General features: G+C 45.2%; 2 protein-coding genes across 2 annotated transcripts in view; one reads left to right on the top strand and one right to left on the bottom strand.

The window, feature by feature from the left end:
• ube2o (ubiquitin-conjugating enzyme E2O) overlaps window positions 1-12,084 on the top strand; it is a gene marked incomplete at its 5' end in the record, with an annotated part of 28,350 nt that extends 16,266 nt beyond the window's left edge. Inside the window, 8 exons of the mRNA XM_079731044.1 lie at window positions 1,765-1,854; window positions 3,636-3,954; window positions 4,523-4,911; window positions 5,303-5,468; window positions 5,578-5,714; window positions 5,984-6,187; window positions 7,104-7,161; window positions 7,687-12,084. Of these exons, the coding sequence (XP_079587170.1) occupies window positions 1,765-1,854; window positions 3,636-3,954; window positions 4,523-4,911; window positions 5,303-5,468; window positions 5,578-5,714; window positions 5,984-6,187; window positions 7,104-7,161; window positions 7,687-8,603 (2,280 nt within the window). The 3' untranslated portion in view covers window positions 8,604-12,084. The remainder of the gene's footprint in view (window positions 1-1,764; window positions 1,855-3,635; window positions 3,955-4,522; window positions 4,912-5,302; window positions 5,469-5,577; window positions 5,715-5,983; window positions 6,188-7,103; window positions 7,162-7,686) is intronic.
• Window positions 12,085-13,475: 1,391 nt separating this feature from the next.
• On the bottom strand, window positions 13,476-17,463 carry s1pr5b (sphingosine-1-phosphate receptor 5b). Its single transcript, XM_079729334.1, has 2 exons — window positions 17,369-17,463; window positions 13,476-16,048 (listed from the first exon to the last, which is right to left on the bottom strand). The coding sequence occupies exon 2, from the start codon at window positions 15,842-15,844 to the stop codon at window positions 14,612-14,614; it is 1,233 nt and encodes a 410-aa protein (XP_079585460.1). The 5' UTR covers window positions 15,845-16,048; window positions 17,369-17,463; the 3' UTR covers window positions 13,476-14,611.
• Between the last annotated feature and the right edge of the window lie 338 nt (window positions 17,464-17,801).

Genomic DNA, 17,801 nt, shown 5'->3' with positions numbered 1-17,801 from the left:
CCAGACTGAAATTAAATGTGATATTATTGGCCCAAATTTAAGGTTACAGAGTTTGAGAGAAATATTACAATATACAACATCTTGCAGTCTATGTTGGAACACTAATTTCTCCTCTATCAGCGCCAGGAGACAGAAATATCACTTTTCAACCTAGAGTGCAGGGGGCACTCTAGGTTGAAGGGTAAAAGCCCAAAAATAAAATTTGAAACTAGAGAGTTTTTGGCCACCCCCTTTGTAAAGTGGAACATTTAATTCGAGAGCGTTTGCGTTTCCAAATGAATTTAATTAACAGTGAATTCAGCCTATCCCAATATCCCGCTGGAGGTGGCAGAGGAATCATAGAACTGAAGAAGTTTATCCGGGGGAGAACATTCATTTTAATTATAGAAAATCTTGACTGAATAGAGGTTGGTATTTTAATCCATTTCTTCAAATCTGATTCCACAGCTCTAAAAATAGAATTAAAATTGTTAGAACATATTAACTGAAGAATGTATTTGAATACCTAAATAACGGAATTATTTCACAAAGGTGATCCCAGAAATCTCTTTGGAATTGCACATAGCTTCATTCGATGGAAGCAGGGCTGATTTGGACCAATTTATTTTATATCCAGAATGACTGCTCAAGTCTTTGAAAATCTGAAGAAGATGCAGTACAGATTGAGGGGCATTACCAAGATAAATTAAAATGTCGTCGGCATACAACGATTTATGGTGGTCTGTATTATGCACAGTTATGGGAACTTGGTGCTCCGATAAACGTATAGCCTGTGCGGTTCTAAGGATAAATCAAACAAAAGGGAGAGAACACAACCCTGCCAACTGCCCCTTGCAACTGCGAGGAGCAGATTTTCCCCGCTAGTACCATAGCTGTGGGATTGGAATAAAGAACCTGAATCAGAGAAATAAAGTGTTCCCCAAAGCCCATATGTCTTAGGACCTACAGACCCACAGATATCCCCACTCCAGCTGGTCAAAAGCCTTCTATGCATCTAAAGACAAGACAGCCGACGGAGTGGGAACATTCTGGGAGGCCCCCTTTGATATGCAGTAAACAATGTATGTTGTCCGCAGCTAGGCGGGTTTTAATAAAACCTGTTTGAAAAACCTGATATTACTGTACTCTTGGGTGGTTCCCGGTGACTGTAGATATTACTGTACTTTGGTGGTTCCCGGTGACCCTAGATTTTACTGTACTCTGGTGGTTCCCGGTGACTCTAGATTTTATTGTTCTCTCTGGTGGTTCCCGGTGTCTCTAGATATTACTGTACTCTGGTGGTTCACTGTCACTCTAGATATTACTGTACTCTTTGGTTGTTGCCCAGTTAAAGGGCAATCTCTTCCCTTCACAAGAAAGTGAAGGGAAGAGATTGAAAACCCAACCGAAACCGTTTCTTTTTTTTTTAATCTTATCCTGTTGAATAAAGTTTTAAACTTCATAAGCTTTTGTTCAGGTTAAACCAGTGCCAGATTTTACACTCAAGGGGCCCCCATGATTAAATTTTATGGACATATTTTTGGGCTACATTTTCTATGATTTTAAGATGAAGGTAGAGGTGTTCTTTTAACTTTCCTGTTCCTAGAACTGCATCCTTTCATAATGACGAATATTTCATTCCCATCATTGTTATACTGCGTCTGGCAACCAGCCATCTGGCAACAGTGGCAAACTAGCATTCTAACTGATTTGTACAGGGGCCTCAAAAGGTATTGGCAAATGTCAGTCTTATCCATACATGTTGTTATATCCCTGCCCTTTCAGACGTCGGTAGGCCAGGTCTCCAGGGTGGATGTGAGCAGCAAGGTGGAGGTGGTGTGGGCCGACAACTCGAGGACCATTGTCCTACCACAGGTAACCTCTCCCGTTTGGTCTGCCGCCTCAATGAGGGAAACGATGGGATCATGGTGCTTTCATTTCTCGAATTTAACTGGTCTATGGAGTACGTTAGCGGTTTTATAGTTTCTTTTTGTAAGACTTTAAATAAATGACATTTGCACCAGCATGTGATGGCAACGCTGAACACAATTTTAATTATAACCAACTGTTTAACACCTAAAATGTAATTCAGCCAAATCCCCTACCCACATGGGCTTTATTATAAACAGAGGTCCCCAAAACAGTTTAAAGAGCCAGTGACCCCCCCCCCCCCCCCCCATATAATATATTAAAAAAAAAAGTGTTTTGGTCTGAGAGTTCCAGGAAAGAGAGGGACCCATCGGCAACTTGAACTTTTTTTAGTGCAGTCGTTGTATATCTGTGTTATAATTAGTAGGGATCCACTGATCAGGTTTATTTTAAGCCGATTACGATCAGCATTCTTTCTAATGCGTGATCAGCCGATCCGATTGGTGAAATATATATTAATGGGCTGTTTCCTACTAAAATCATTGTATAAGGGTTCTTGGTTGGCTAAACTAATTAACAATAACTTTTATAATGCTAACTTAGTTTGGACTAATTAAGAGTAGCACGTTGGAATTGAATTAATCGACGCTCAGACGCGATTCACCATCCATACACGGTAGTAGTGGTGCAACGGTTCACGGGTTACCCGTGATCTGTACGGATCAACCCTCACGGTTCGGGACGCAAGTGATCCGCGGATCGGCTGATGAAAAAAAAAAAAGTTGTGCGTTCACGTGATCAGCGCATGTTTAAAGGAAAATTCTGGTATTTACAACATCAAGTATCGTAGCGAAATACAGTTTCTGTCGTGTTTTTATTTGGCGTTCCGTAAATCTCATTGAAACGGGAACCGGAAGCGTAAATGTTTGTTTGGTTGTAGTCTTTTTGCTCTGTTCTCCGTATCAACAGTAGGGCTAGAACCGAGCGAAAAGACTACAACCAGCCCCCCTTGCAATGAGCAATGAGTCTTCCAACAGAAATCAATGGATTTAAAAAATGCCAAATAAAACACGACAAACTGTATTTTGCTACCATACTTGATGAAAAAAAAGATGAGGATGTCTGCATTGCCTTGGGAGAGTGTAGATTCTAATCTCTCCCCAGGCAATGCCGACATCCTGAATTTAACGTTGTAAATCCAGGGTTAGGGATTATTTACTATCCATGTTAAAAAGAAGGAATAATGCCTCAAATTGCATTTTTTTTTAATATTGACTATACTTAAAGGAAGCAGGATTATTACCTAATTTTTCACTTTATTTTGTTTTTACACATTTGAAGATGTTATTTAAAGTCACATTTGTCTTGTAATCTTTTTTGTTGTTGTTGACCCGAAAATGATCCGACCTGTGACTCAAAAACCGTGACACGATCCGAACCGTGAGTTTTGTGGTCCGTTGCACCCCTACACGATAGCGTTATACAAGTTTCTGAAAAAACATTCTCTCGGACTCCACTGCCTAGGCCGAGCGCCACACGTCTATACAAACCGCGACACCGGTGCCCCTTTTTCCTCTATATCAGGGACTTGTTACAGTAAATGTGATAAATTTGCATTATCGTTGAGGACAAATCGTTGAGGACAAATCCATGTTTAAAATAAAAATGATTTGGGTTCACTGGCTCCTGAACGTTGTGTAAAGTGGTATCCGGTGGTTGTATCAGAGTCCATGAGCCAACAGGGTTGTCTGTGCTGACGGCTAGTGTCTCTATGCGTGTCCCGGCAGCACCTGTACAACGTGGAGTCTGAGATCGATGAGACGGACTACGACTCCGTGGAGGAGACAAGCAGCGGGCTATCCACGGGGGAGTGGGAGGACGAGACGGACAGCTGGGAGACGGACAACGGCCTAGCCTGCGAGGACGACTCCCACGCCAACGCCCCCGCCGAGGGCGTGGCCTCGCCCACCGCCATGCCCATGGGGTCCATCGTCACCCCCGAGGTCGCGGAAGGGGAGGGGTTGTTGGGTAAAGCCCTGGGCGCCACAAGTCCCAGCGGTGCCCCGCCCCCTGGCCCGGAGGAGGAAGGAGCTGCTACTGCAGGAGGTGGGACTGAGGAGAAACGCATCTGAATGTATGGGGGGGGGGGGTGGGATTGGTTCAAAGGCCTAACTGCAGATGAAACATCTTTCATCAAATGATTTGGGTCATTTGTAATTATTTGGAAACTATATAACCATCCTGTAAAGAGAGAAATGCTTGTTGAGAAAGAAATTGGTTCTAGTTGACAATTTCTAAGACCTCTCTGAGCTCCCCGGTCAATTCAGAGCGATCAGGGCATCTCCTCTGTGATTGATCTGGGGAATCCATGTTGGCTACCATCACATGAGTGTTTTCCTGGTTAACAAAGGCAACACTTTTTGGGGATACGTACGTAGGGAGGAAGAAAGCGAAAAGGGATGGGCTGTTTTTTGGGGTCTAGTCATCATTTATGATGTCTTTGCACCTCTGAAATGTGGCGTACAGCAGCTCCAATAAAGGAGGGGATCTTGCACATAAAACATCAAACGCACGAAACAGTACGACTCTAATTATTGGTTGATCGCCCTGCAATTAAGAAACGTGCTCCGTGTGCTTTGTGCTCAACATGGCGCTCGTTCATTGCTCCATCCAGGCACCACTCTGGGACAAGCCGCCGCCGCCGCCGACGGAACGTCCGACAAGCCCAGCAGGGAGGGCCCCCCGCGGGGCTTCAGGGAGCTGCGCGAGGCCCTGAAGATCCTGCAGAGCCTGAAGAACATGACCGTTGAGCAGCTGTGGACGGGGGGCTCGCCCACCTCCCCCACCTCGGTTGAGTCTGCCGCCGCCAGTCTGACTGCCGGAGGGGGCTCCGCCCCCGCGGGCCCCGAGAAGCCCACCAAGGAGCAGCGCTTCCTGGATGACATCAAGAAGCTGCAGGAGACCCTGAAGAAGACCCTGGACAACGTGGCCATCGTGGAGGAGGAGAAGATGGAGGCGGTGGTGGAGGCAGGGGGAAGTGTCGGAGGGGCCGGTGCGGCGGAGGTCAGTGTGCGACGGCTCTGTCCGTTGGCCACTCTCACTGTTCATCCATCCATTCATTCATTCATTCATTGCTCCGAAAGTCATCCCACTCCCTTTTCTTTTACACTACCGAATGGATCTGTTTGGATGGGAAGAGTTTTTTTATACTTTCACTCTTTCAGGTTGTACTCTTTCAGGTTCCCCTTAGTTGATGGTCAATATTTTTGAATAAACTTAACTTGTGTCCTACATATTTTTTTGCAAAGATTTTTTACTGCACCTTAGGGGATATGCAAATTAGTAATTTGAACCTAAGAAAGAAGGGCAGTTGGGTGTGTCAAACTGTATGATGACTTCAGTTGATCCCCTCCCCTGATCTCTCGCACTACGTCTGGTGGTGTGGCGTCCAAAGGCAGAGCGAGGGGAAGACCGGGTTCTGTCTGACCCTCAGTCACCCGTGGGTGCTCCTGATTGGCCCAGCGACACGCCCGTCCTCTGCCAGCAGAGTGGAGGGAAGCCCGGGGTCACCTTCACCAGCGCCAAGGGAGAGGTGTTCTCTGTCCTTGAGGAGGCCCCAGGTCAGTCACTGAGCCCCAGGTCATGTGGTACACTTTGTACATTCAAATAATGAATATAAACATTTCTTGCAACCTAAGGTACATGTGCTAAACGTTTTCTATCCTGCAGACACGCACACGTTCAAGAAGATGGAGTTCCAGCCGGCTGAGGCCAAGAGGTTCTTCTGCACCGTGAGGAAGGAAATGGTTCTGCTGGCCACCTCGCTGCCAGACGGCATTATGGTCAAGACCTTCGAGGACCGCATGGTCAGTTCAGCTTTAAGCTTTAACTCACTTGATACCCGGTCGGCACCACCTGTAGGCTCGTTAGCTTGAGCCTACAGGGTTTTGTTCTGCAAAGAATCAAAGGAGACCCTCATTGTGTGTAGCTACAAAAAGAAGAAAGAAAGAGGTGATACAAAAATTGGTAATGGTTGAACAAACTTGGACTGTTCTTTAGCCAACTCGTCAACATCATCTATTGATGACATGAACATATCAAGGGTAACCATGCTGGTCCCCCCCCCCCTTGCCAGGACCTGCTCTCAGCTCTGATCAAGGGTCCGACGCGGACCCCGTACGAGGACGGCCTCTTCCTCTTTGACATCCAGCTGCCCAACATCTACCCGGCCGTGCCACCGCTCTTCAGCTACCTGTCCCAGGTCTCCGGGCGCCTCAACCCAAACCTCTACGACAACGGCAAGGTCTGCGTCAGCCTGCTGGGCACCTGGATCGGAAAGGTACGCAGAGCCTATGTGTGTGTCCGTGTGTCCACTCCAAAGACTAACGAAAGGCTGGGCTGTTATCCGACCAAGGCTTGTTAGAGTCGTCAAATTTTTGGTTATGATGAGCACATGTTTTTGTTTTTATTATAGTCTCCCAAAGTTTCTTGAAAGTTTCTTCCAAACTAGAATTTTCTTCACCAACGTTAAGTTGCTGTCCTGGTAGGTGGAATTACTGTGGGTTAGATGTATAAACTTTTTAAATGTCCTGTTCAAAACGTTGTAACACCTTTTCTGTTTTCAAAATAACCAATTAAAAATTATAGCCAGAGATATGCAGGCCATAAGCGTAGTCGAGGGGAAGGGGTTCCGCGATCTGATCGCATTTCTCAAGCCAGATGACACCATGCCATGTCGTCAAACTATGACTGTACGGCTGGAGAAAATGTACAGCGTAGCAGCAGCCTCGCTCCGTGAGAACCTGTCCTTAGCGGAGAAAGATGCCATCACCACCAATGCTTGATTCTTGACTCCGACATTTAGACTCACAAAATAATGAGTCGTTAACGTCCCTAGTTAATAGACTTTCAATGTGTGAAATTTAGTTCTTATCTAGTTTTCTTTTTTTGGGGCATGATCGAATAATGGCTAGAATTAAATGAAGAGACAAAATATATTAATGGTCAAGATTTATTAAATGTTTAATTTAGGGCTATAGTGAACTATGTAACACTTTTTTTTTAAATATAATTTGACTAAATGGTAATGTGTAACAAATGTATACATTTGCGACTTGGATTCCACGGTCGGTGCTTCATTGAATTTGCTCACACAATGACAAAAATCCAATGCACAACCCTCCTCTGAGCAGTTCTGTGTTTAATCCCTTGGATGTTGTGGGTGTTTTCTGATTATTTGATGCTGTGGTCCACAGGGTAATGAGAGATGGACCAGCAAGTCCAGCCTGCTGCAGGTCCTTATTTCTATACAAGGTGACGAAACACACAACCCCCCCATAACATGAACAAATGGAATGCCTATTCACAGACGCTGACGCCTTGCGTGTGAGCATGCTGCCATCATCTATTTGGAGAGAATATAGGATGTTTACTGGCAGGTATATCAGGCGATGAGATAGTATACATTTATTATACAGGGGTCGAAGTTCAGTATGTAAGGGATTATGACGTGCTTTGTACCTTTTCATGTAAACCTTAATATTTAATGAAAGTTAATGTTCAAAAATAACTATAAACAAATCAATATGAAAAAGCGGTTATGTTTTTGAGATTTAAAACGGATAATTATTGGAGATATTATTGGAGATATGATTCAATGTCGAGGGAGAAAAGAGGGGTCCTTCCCAAATGCTGAGCTTTGATCATTAATGTTTAGCGCCTCTGAACCCCTCGAGACCCCATGCTGTCCCAATGGGAAGCATACACGGCATCCCCTGGGACGGGTTGGACCTGGGCGAACCGCCCTGGTGTTGACCCTGAGCCCTCCCTCCCCTCCAGGTCTCATCCTGGTCAACGAGCCGTACTACAACGAGGCGGGCTTCGACAGCGACCGGGGGCTCCAGGAGGGCTATGAGAACAGCCGCTGCTACAACGAGATGTGCCTGATCAAGATGGTGCAGTCCATGACCATGCTGCTGCAGCACCCCGTGGAGGTGTTCAGCCAGGAGATCCAGGAGCACTTTGCCTCCAGCGGCTGGAGGCTGGTGCACCGCCTGGAGGCCTGGCTGGAGCTCCACGACGGCGTGGAGCGAGCGCCCCCCTCCAGGGCCTCGACGCGGGCCGCTCCGCACTCCAGGGACAGGCCTGCCGCCGCCGCCGCCGCCGCCGCCGCCCAGCCCCTGGACGAGCAGCTGGTAGCCCTGGCCCACAGCAGCCCCAGCCAGAGTGTGGTGGAGGAGGAGGAGGAGGAGGAGGAGGAGGAAGAGGAGGAGGAGGAGGGCTGCTGCTGCATCGTTAAGAAGGAGCTGGAGGACTCTGGGCTGAGCCCCTCCACCACAGCCATCTCCCAGCCGGAGCTGAGCCTAAACTCTGACAGCGATGTCACGCTTCCCGTCCACCTCCCAACGGCACCTGTGCCTCAGGCCGGTTCCGGCACTATCGCCACGACGACATTAACGACGGCGACCTCGATCTCGTCGGCGGTAGTGGTGAGTGAAGCGGCGGCGTCGGGTTCTGCCCCGACGGCTGCAGCAGCGGTGGGTTCGACCGCGCCTCAGAGCCAGCCGGCCGTGCGTCCAAAGAAGCGCAGGAAGAGCTACCGCAGCTTCCTGCCAGAGCGGAGTGGCTACCCAGACATCGGCTTCCCGCTGTTCCCGCTCTCCAAGGGGTTTGTGAAGAGCGTGCGGGTGGTGATGCAGCAGTACCGGGCCGCCCTGGCCGCAGCCGGCATCCCCCAGCACGCGGAGGACAAGTAAAGTGCCTGCCCATCACCCCCAGTAACTCCCATTTTGCACCTCCCCACTCCCACTTCCTTGTCAAGCTGTTCTTCAGTACGTGCCCTCGAATACGGTTCGGGAGTAGGAGGGTCCACCTCATCCGCATCCGCCCATCGAACCCAATCCTCACCCCACAGCACCCCCCGCCCTCTGCCTCGCTCATCCTGAGGTCTGCTGTTAAACTCTGCTCCCTCTCATCTCCCACTTCCAGTTCTCCGTGAGGAGCCCCGGTAGGCTGGGAGGCAGGCCTCATCGGAGAGCCTTCAGGCGCTTGCTCGGTCCTGGGACGGTTATGCTGGGAACGACCATTGGCGATCCGACCCTTTCTTATGCACACATATGCATTTAGCCCCAAGCCACTTGGAACCGCTTGTCAGAGTGGGGAACCCGCATACTTTGCTGCCCATCGGGTTGAGCACGTGGACTGGCCATGCTACATGCGCGTGCGGGTCAGTCATTACATCAACAACATTCTGATGACCACTGATGTTAAAGATGTGGATTTGTAACATACTGGCCTCACGCTTTCCCCCCTATCCACCCCTAAGGCGACACGGCACTACTGCTTGAGATGAAGCTGCATCATACTGCACTGAGATGTACGATCGTGTTGGGCAGACGGTCTGGCCGCTCCACAGACTTGACCGGGAGCAATCCTTTTCAGAGGTCACCTTATTGTACACATTCTGCCAAGCTATAATGGTCTCTTCAACAAATAACTGAATGTTCTTAAACTGCCCACCACCACCTCCACAATATCTACTTCACAATATTTATGTTCCCACCTCCTCCCTGTGGCTTCATGATTCATTTTGTTTTGGGCTTTGATCCGTTTTGTTTCACCGCACTGACCAATCTCACAACACCTCCAGACATAAGGGAACGTGAAGGGACTCATGTTTACATGCTAATCATCTTTAAGTCAGAACCACTACCATTATTTTGGCTGCTCTAAAAGAGCTTCAACCTCACCACCACTACGCACCACGTTGTCTAGCTAGTGTCCTCAACAACCGCTACACAACACCTTGTCTAGCTAGTGTCCTCACCGATCACTACGCACTAGGTTGTCTAGCTAGTGTCTTCACCAATCACTACGTTGTCTAGCTAGAGTCCTCACCAATCACTACCCACTACGTTGTCTAGCAAGTGTCCTCAACAATCACTCCACACTACGTTGTCCAGCTAGTGTTCTCAACGACCACTACACAACACTTGTCCAGCTGGTGTCCTCACCGACCACTACACAACACGTTGTCCAGCTAGAGTCCAAAACAACTACTCCGCACCATGTTGTCTAGCTACCATCATTAGCCACCACTGCACTCTACGTTGTCTAGCTAGCATCCTCATTCCTCAACAACCACTACATGTTGCCTAGCTACCGTCCTCACAACCCCCTATGCACCACCTTGTGTAGCAAGTGTCCATCCTTTCTCTGTGTGACATATCAGTGTTTCACAGGAGAGAAAGAAGATGGAAAGTCGCTCTCCATAGCGCTTTGTAATTGGCTTGAATTGTGTTAAAATAAGAAAGGGGGGAGGGGTGCTGTAGAGGTACGGTTCAGTTCTCCTAAGCTTTTCCATAATCCATCACTTCTCCTCATATCACTGCAAATGACACGATTTTGTAACTGGAGGGGAAGAAGGAAAAAAATGCTTCCATTCCATCATTCATCTCAAAATGTTGCCTTACTTGAATAGTTGATGTAAAACCATTGTGTACAGGGCGTTTTGCACCATTGAGTCATTAAACCTCACTCGGTGAGGTTTCAGTGTTTGTTTGGATTCTTTTGTTTTGCCTTTGAGGAATTGGCAAGTCATTCATTGGCATTCCCCCACATTGATAACTAATGCGACACACAGTGACAGAAATGTTCAACTGCTTCCCTGCTCTCTATTAAAACAAAAAAAGCCTACCAACTGCCGTACGATAGTGAGGTTTGAGAGATCTGCTGTATGCTGATGATCTATTCCATTAAGATGCTTAAGGTTTTAATATCAAAGTAATGTTTGGGTTGATGGTTATTGTGCTTTCGCTGTGATTTTTGTGTTATTTTAATTTTGCCACAATTCAAGCACAAATGGTTTATGACTGCCTTATCCCAAGATGGAGCTCTACAGACTTTCTCAGCTAGGAGCTAACGGCACCTAAGACCTCCTAGTATTGTTTCTTTATTCTTTCTTCAACTATTCTTTAAAAGAGTAAACCAGATGAGTGGAGCCATGTGTGTGTATAGGGGAGAAGGGAGGTGTTGGAAGGTGTTTTTCAGGTTCAGGTGGGCTGTTAATTACTGTGAAGAAAAAGTGCTGCGAGCCAATCTTAAAAACTTCCCTACAGGTCTGAAAGCTCTTGCTGGGGAAATCTGAAGTCTTTGTTTACATCTTTAAAGGAACAGAGAACCTGGCTCCTCCTGTTGTCTTGCCAGATATTATTAATTATTGTTTTTGTACAGGTCAGCAAAACACCTTGTGCTTGCTTTATCTGAAGAAAAAAAACTGAACTGAGGTGGCTGTATTTTACTTGAATTAACTTTATTGCTGAAGTGTTCCAGAATGACAGAATTTTGTGCCAATGTTGATCGATGACAAAATGTGTGTGTGGGGGGGGGGGGGAGGGGGGCTGGTGAAGCGTGAGAACCAAAAGTTTTGATCTAATATTTGGAACATGAGGTATTAAACGTGTTTTGCATTGCTTTGTTTTTGCCAGTTTTTGCTTTTTATTTACTTCACCGACCATTCCTTTAAATAATGAACTCTAGTTGTAGCAACCAGGTTTTAACCCACTCTCCCCCTCCTGGGTACTTACTTCCTGTTCGGCCTTTTGTGTGACATTGGATATTTCTGCTGCCTCCAATTGGCTCTTGGACCTGTAGCATGTAGCCGAATCAGCTTCCGTCTTAACGATCTGCGCAACCTTATGTTTTGTAGTCTTGTTAAAATCTGTAACCTGAAGCTTTTGCAACTATATCACACACAGACACCCTCAATGAAAGTTGGAGATGTGAAGCAGTTAGTTTGCTGCCCTTTCTGACACCGTCTCATACCAAGCAGTTGCAAAAATGGAAAATGTGAAGCGATTCAGCAACAACTCTGTTCAAAAATCCAATGGGATGCGTAGGACACAATGCTATGTTAAGTTTTCTATGTTTGTGTACATCAGCCAGATTCAATCATGGTTAGGATTCTTATTAGTGCGATATATTTATTTTACAGCCAAAGCATGTAACATGTCGCTTTAAGCCCTCTAAATGGGCTACCCACTAAACTTGACTGTATGATGTCTACATTTCCACAGTGGCCTGTTGATATATTTAAAAAGAATAATAAAGTTATGATTTTTAACCTGATTCTCTCTGTACAGAAGTCGTGACTTTAAATATATAAATACCTATTTAACATCGATCTGAGTACTAAATAGTCACATAGACTGTTGGGGCCTACATGTACAAAATGCTCAGTGTGGGAACTGTAACCTAACTTTATTTTGGATTATTCTTTTCTTGGGGAGTTTTTTTTTACATTTTACTTTGGTTGCGTTAATAAAATTAAACATTAAACTTTGCAAGCAGTATTTCTATTTTTATTGCCTTTCTTCATGCATTTGACTACCCAATATATTGTAGTCCTTTGAAATGTTGAACGTAAGATTTAAGAGCCATTATTTGAATGTAGACCTACATGGTTGACCTTAATTTAATTATTTTTGGAAAATGCAAGATTAACATTGTGTCATTAAAATGGGTTTTGATGACTAGCCTAGTTAGAAATGTGCCTCTATTGTCATCTTCGTTCAGTGATTACATATGATTAAACTGCTCTGCTCGCTAATTTTTGGCTTTGAGGGACTATAATCGGTATGCTATATTCTGTTAAAGAAAAAACATATTTTATTACACATGTATTAGTATTTCAAACGTGGAGAAATTGGAGGTAAATAATAAATAAAAAAATTGGAGCTGCAAAAATCGGACCCAAAAAAGTGTTGTATTAGAAAGCATTCAAGGGGAGAAAAAACTGAAAAGGGTAAAAAGTTGTCAATGGTGTGCTTCCGGCTTTACGACAGCTGTCTACCGACCAAAGACATTGTGATTTTTAAGGCAGGGGCTCTGACCTGGGAACTGGTGAGTCCAGGAATATATTACAGATGATAGCCAACAGATGGCGTTAAAGGCAAGGACACGCACAATAACCCTTATCAAGAGTGCCAATGGCAGCTCCTAAAATCTGAGGAGGACTGAACTACAATATTCTGTCCTCCAAAGGTCAGGAGTAGGTAGCAAACTTACTAACCAGTTTTTTTTTGTTAGGGTTCTGCTTTTGGACTAGTTTACCCTAGGGGTTTCCTTCCATGCTCTCCCCCAGGCCCTACAGTGAAATAGAGGGTTTCTCTCATCACACTGCCTCTCTAAACCTCATCAGACCGAAAAAGGCCCTTATGAATACAGTTATCACTTCAAATCACAAGTTTCTAATACTTGAAACTAGGAGGAGAATTAATCAAAGTTATCAGCACATTTAGGCAGTGTGCAAGTAGTGATTAAGGCATGTCAATCTCCTAGAGGAAACTAGCTTCAATTTCCAAGACTATAGCATTACCAGATGCTAGACCAGGGGGTAGACTTCCTGTGGTAGAACTTAGGAGCTGCTCCTTAGCTCACCCCTCAATGCTGATATAATCGAAAGTACATACGCATGTGCGCACGCATACTCGCACACATAATCGCACACACACACACACACAAACACACACACAGCCAGGTGCAAAACATACACATAGCTTCGATTGCCATGCCCTCTCACATAGTGTAAAATAAGAATGAGGGGTATTTTATTGTGGACTGTTTATTGCATTGTTGAACTAAAATATGATACAAATTGATATATGCTACACACATTCTCTTAAGATACAAAAATACAATGTTAAATACAGGATCTCCAATTTAAAACAGCAAACCATTCAATAATTAAACTGTACACATTATTTTTAAAAGTAGGATATTTATACATATATTCAAATTGTAGATAAATGATGTCAAATACAGTTCCTTACAAAAGCTACATGTTGACCCAATCTTATTGCAAATGAGTTACAAGAGTGTTAAAAGAGTGCTTAAATAGTTTAGTGTAGTTTTCTCTGCTCCAGTCCAAATGGCCTTTGTCATGGGCAGGCATGACCATGCTGGGTGATGATTGGAGTAAAGAGTATTGACTCACAACATCTGCGTTGCGTCTTGTCTGTTAGTGAGGGCTAGTATGGGGTATGAAATCCTGTCCCTGTTTCCCAGTTAACCATTTGCGAAATGCAGAATGATAATTTCTCCACACAATCTCATGCAATCTCACACATTGCAGTTCAGAGGATCTCCTACTCTCTTTGGTTGTGATTATTTTTACATTTCTATCTATGTTGAGATACACAATGTAGTGGTATAATACAGTTTATTCTAACAAACAGTATGACATCTTGGTCCTTTGATCCAGCAAAGACCAATAATCCATGTGTTGATCATGCCATCAAAGTGTCCATGTTTTTTCTTCAGCACATTGCTTTCGCATGCATAACCAAAATGGGTCATGCATACGCATTCACTTGAACAAATTCACTGAATTTGGAGTGTTGACACCAACTGTAGTGGTGCCACAATAATAGTTCAGTCCAAAATTTCATCAGTGCAAATTCACACTTACAGCCTGTCCTCCATTCACACAACACATCTCTGTGTGGTTTTGGCACTGTAAATGCATTGCTCCGTGACATCTTTAGGGGAGGCATTTAGGTGAAAACGCAGCTAAAAATGTTCTAGCTGTTCTCTCTTTCCACTGCACCCACCTTCTATGTTATTGGAGTCTACGCTCCAATTTGGAGACATTCTTGAGGCATACGTGTGCACACATGTGCACCATTGCACGCACACACACACACACACACACACACACACACACACACACACTCAAGAGTATTCTGCAAAGTGTCAGATAGACTCCTCAGGACTTGAACAGCCTGGGGTAGAGTGCTTTGATGGGGGAGGGGGTTGTGACATTGTTGCCGGAGGAGAGTGTGGTCTCTGCTGCCCCCTCTAGCTTCTGTGTTGCTACCTCAGTCTTACTGAAGCTGCACTCCAGGAAGGGCATTCCCATCTTCTTCACCCGGCCGTCCCTGGTCATCAGACAGGGCCGGCACAGCAGCCTAAGAATGGCCCTTCTCATGTCCTTGCTCGTGAGCGTATAGATGATAGGGTTGAGCAGGGAGTTGACCATCGCTACACCCAGGAAGTAATCAGCCTTGAAGAGCAGTTTGCAGCTGCGGGTGGGACAGAAGAAGTCCAGGAGAAGGAGTAGAAAGAGCGGAAGCCAGCAGGCAATGAACACGCCCAGGACAATGGTGACTGTCTTCAGAAGGGCTATATACTTCTGGGACTTCCTGGCCAGGCCTTTCCGCAGGCTACTAGAAAGGCCGTGGCCCTGCCGCTTGGTGTTCACCCTTACGATGCGGAAAACCCGCACGTAGAGCACTACGATGGCTAGCAGTACGGCCATGAACACTGACACGCAGAAGAGGATGTAACTCCTGGCATACAGGGGAAGGACGGTGGAGCACTGGTCCAGCTCCTGCATGCAGTTCCATCCCAGGATGGGCAGCACTCCGAGGAACACCGCCAGGGCCCAACTGGCGGCAATCAGGGCCCACATCCGTCCCTTCTTGGCCCCGTGGTAGGGCCGCATGGTCACCATGGTCACATGGCGTTCGATGGCGATGGCTAGCAGGCTGACCACAGAGGCCGCCAGCGTTAGGAAGACGCCTCCCTCTCTGAGGAACCATAGCAACGGCGTCAGCTTCAGCGTGTTGTGTCCAGACATGATGATGTTGGCCATGTAGGTGATACCGGCCAGGAGGTCAGACAGCGTCAGGTTCCCCAGGAGGTAGTACATCGGGAGGTGGAACTTCTTGTTCCTCCAGATAGAGAGAAGAACCACGGCGTTCTCCAGGACGATGAGGAGACACACCACCAGGAAGGCGATGCCCTCTGGTTTGAGTCCCTCGCGATAGCGGTCTCTCTGCAGCTTGCCTGTGTAGTTGTAATGCTCCACCAGGACTGCATTGTCCTGGTATTTCAGGAAGAAGTGCAGGCTGCTGGTGGAGGCCGGAGTGGTCAATACTTCTGTAGTGGACGTGTTGCTGGGTGTCCAGAGCATGTCCGCAGAAGGTGATGTCTCCATAGCGATGGCTTTGGGGCTGTTCTGTCAACACGTTATGGCTGTATATTCCATATTCATTGTCACGGCTCGGATGGTTCTGCAGTTCTGCAGCGAGGAGGAATACACCCAGCGAAAGTATTCCAGGCCACTTGTAGTGTAACTTGTTTATTTTTTCTCCAGGTGAGGGTACTCTTGAGCAGCTTTTGCATGGGTGATAGGTTTCAGCTGATGAAATTAAATAGAAGAAAATGGTTAGGTACAGACAGCATAATTAAAGGAAAAGGACTGATAGGTGAATTAATACAGTGGTAGATAAATGGAAGCTGTGGATACATTGATTAACTTAACGTTTACTGATAAACTGAACATAAAAGCGTTGGTGATGATGTGGGTGTGTGTGTGACATAAGTATAGACACCAACAGAAGTTGGGATATGGTGATAGCAGTAAAAAACTTAAGGGCAGTCAGACACAATGTGGCCATTATCATATCTTTGCCTCTGTACTGATGTCCAGACTGGCCGATAGAAGAAAAAAACGGAAATTAATACATCCTTTCTAAACATTTCTATTAGTAATTTTTTGGGTGAGACTACATTTAGCTCCACTCACAATCTTAAATCGTATGAGAAACAGAGATTGCAAACTGCTGGATGTCTTAGCAGAACAGAATGCTGGGAAACGATAACTAATTTGTGCCTACGCAAACCGGTGGCCTGGCATATTGTGTCCAGGGAATGGGTCAATCAGTCCAGAACAACCACGAACTAACATGTGCGTGTAACTCGGCACAAATGTATATCCCTTATCCATACTAAAGCGCAGCCAGATGTCATGCAGTTTCAAGCAGACGCATGTTTTATTGCGTAAGTGTGCTTACATGCGAGATCTAAATGCCGGGCTCAAACTTAAGTAAATGGGCTCAAGTTGAGCTACAGAAACACATCTTCATCAAGCGTCAAGGTTCAAGGATAGGCTATACTTGAAACTTTTGTGTTGTTTTAAAAATGATCATGTTCAATTAGGTCCAGCTTCTTTTCAATCTTGCTGAGAAAGGGAATTTATTTTGTCTTAGTCGGCCCGAGACAAATGCTGAAACATTCCTTATTTAACCCGCAATCCTTCCATCTACAATGGCGATCAAAGATGGTTCCTTATTCAAATTATAACCTGATTAATAATCCGCCCAAATCACTTATTAAAATTATACATCCTTCATGAAATGAACCTTTGCTATTTACATTTAGCTGTTCTGACTGTTTTGTTTTCATTTTATAATATATATAATAGTCCAGAATCAGTATTGGGCCTACTTTTGTCAATAATACGCTATGAATCAGACAGGGCACCAAAATCATTGCAAAGTGTTACCAATACAAACACCACTGTTTCCTCGATATAAATGAAGTATCGTTTTCAAATGTATTATTTTGCAATAATGGAAGGAACAAAATCAAAAAGTAGAAAATAATTGATAAAACGTTTGAACATGAAAGAATTAAACATAAAACACAAAACGCTGCAAAATAATAAATAAAAGGTTACCTTTTAATGTGGCTGTGTTGTAATGCGTGTGTTATCTTGTCTAACGGTGAGAGGAGGTCCAGCTAACGCGTAGGCTGCTTACTGACTCAAAGTCAAAGCGGAGTCTGAAGGGGATCTAGGCTGATGCATAGACAAACTACTGGGGGCTGGTCTTAACCCAGGGGCTGGTCTTTACCCAGCGAATTCAATGCAATACAATTCCAAAAAAGCTTTATTGGCATGAGAAATAAACATTTACACTGCAAAATCAGGTGAACAATAAAAAAGTCAAAATATTAAATACAATATAACAAAAAAAAAAAAATATATATATATACATGTCAGGTATTACACTACTAAGTATATAAAAAGTGAAATGTGAGAACAATTCTGGTACCTCCTTTAACCAGATAAATTAAATATACACTCAAAATGTACAGTCTCTCACTCTGTC

This window comes from Pollachius pollachius (assembly GCF_949987615.1).
Source record: "Pollachius pollachius genome assembly, chromosome: 2".
In the NCBI taxonomy this organism is placed as follows: domain Eukaryota; kingdom Metazoa; phylum Chordata; class Actinopteri; order Gadiformes; family Gadidae; genus Pollachius; species Pollachius pollachius.
This window is presented reverse-complemented; position numbering and strand designations above follow the sequence as displayed.

Coding starts and splice junctions, on each gene's coding strand:
- s1pr5b (XM_079729334.1), bottom strand. CDS start 15,844: ATGGAGACATCACCTTCTGCGGACATGCTCTGGACACCCAGCAACACG.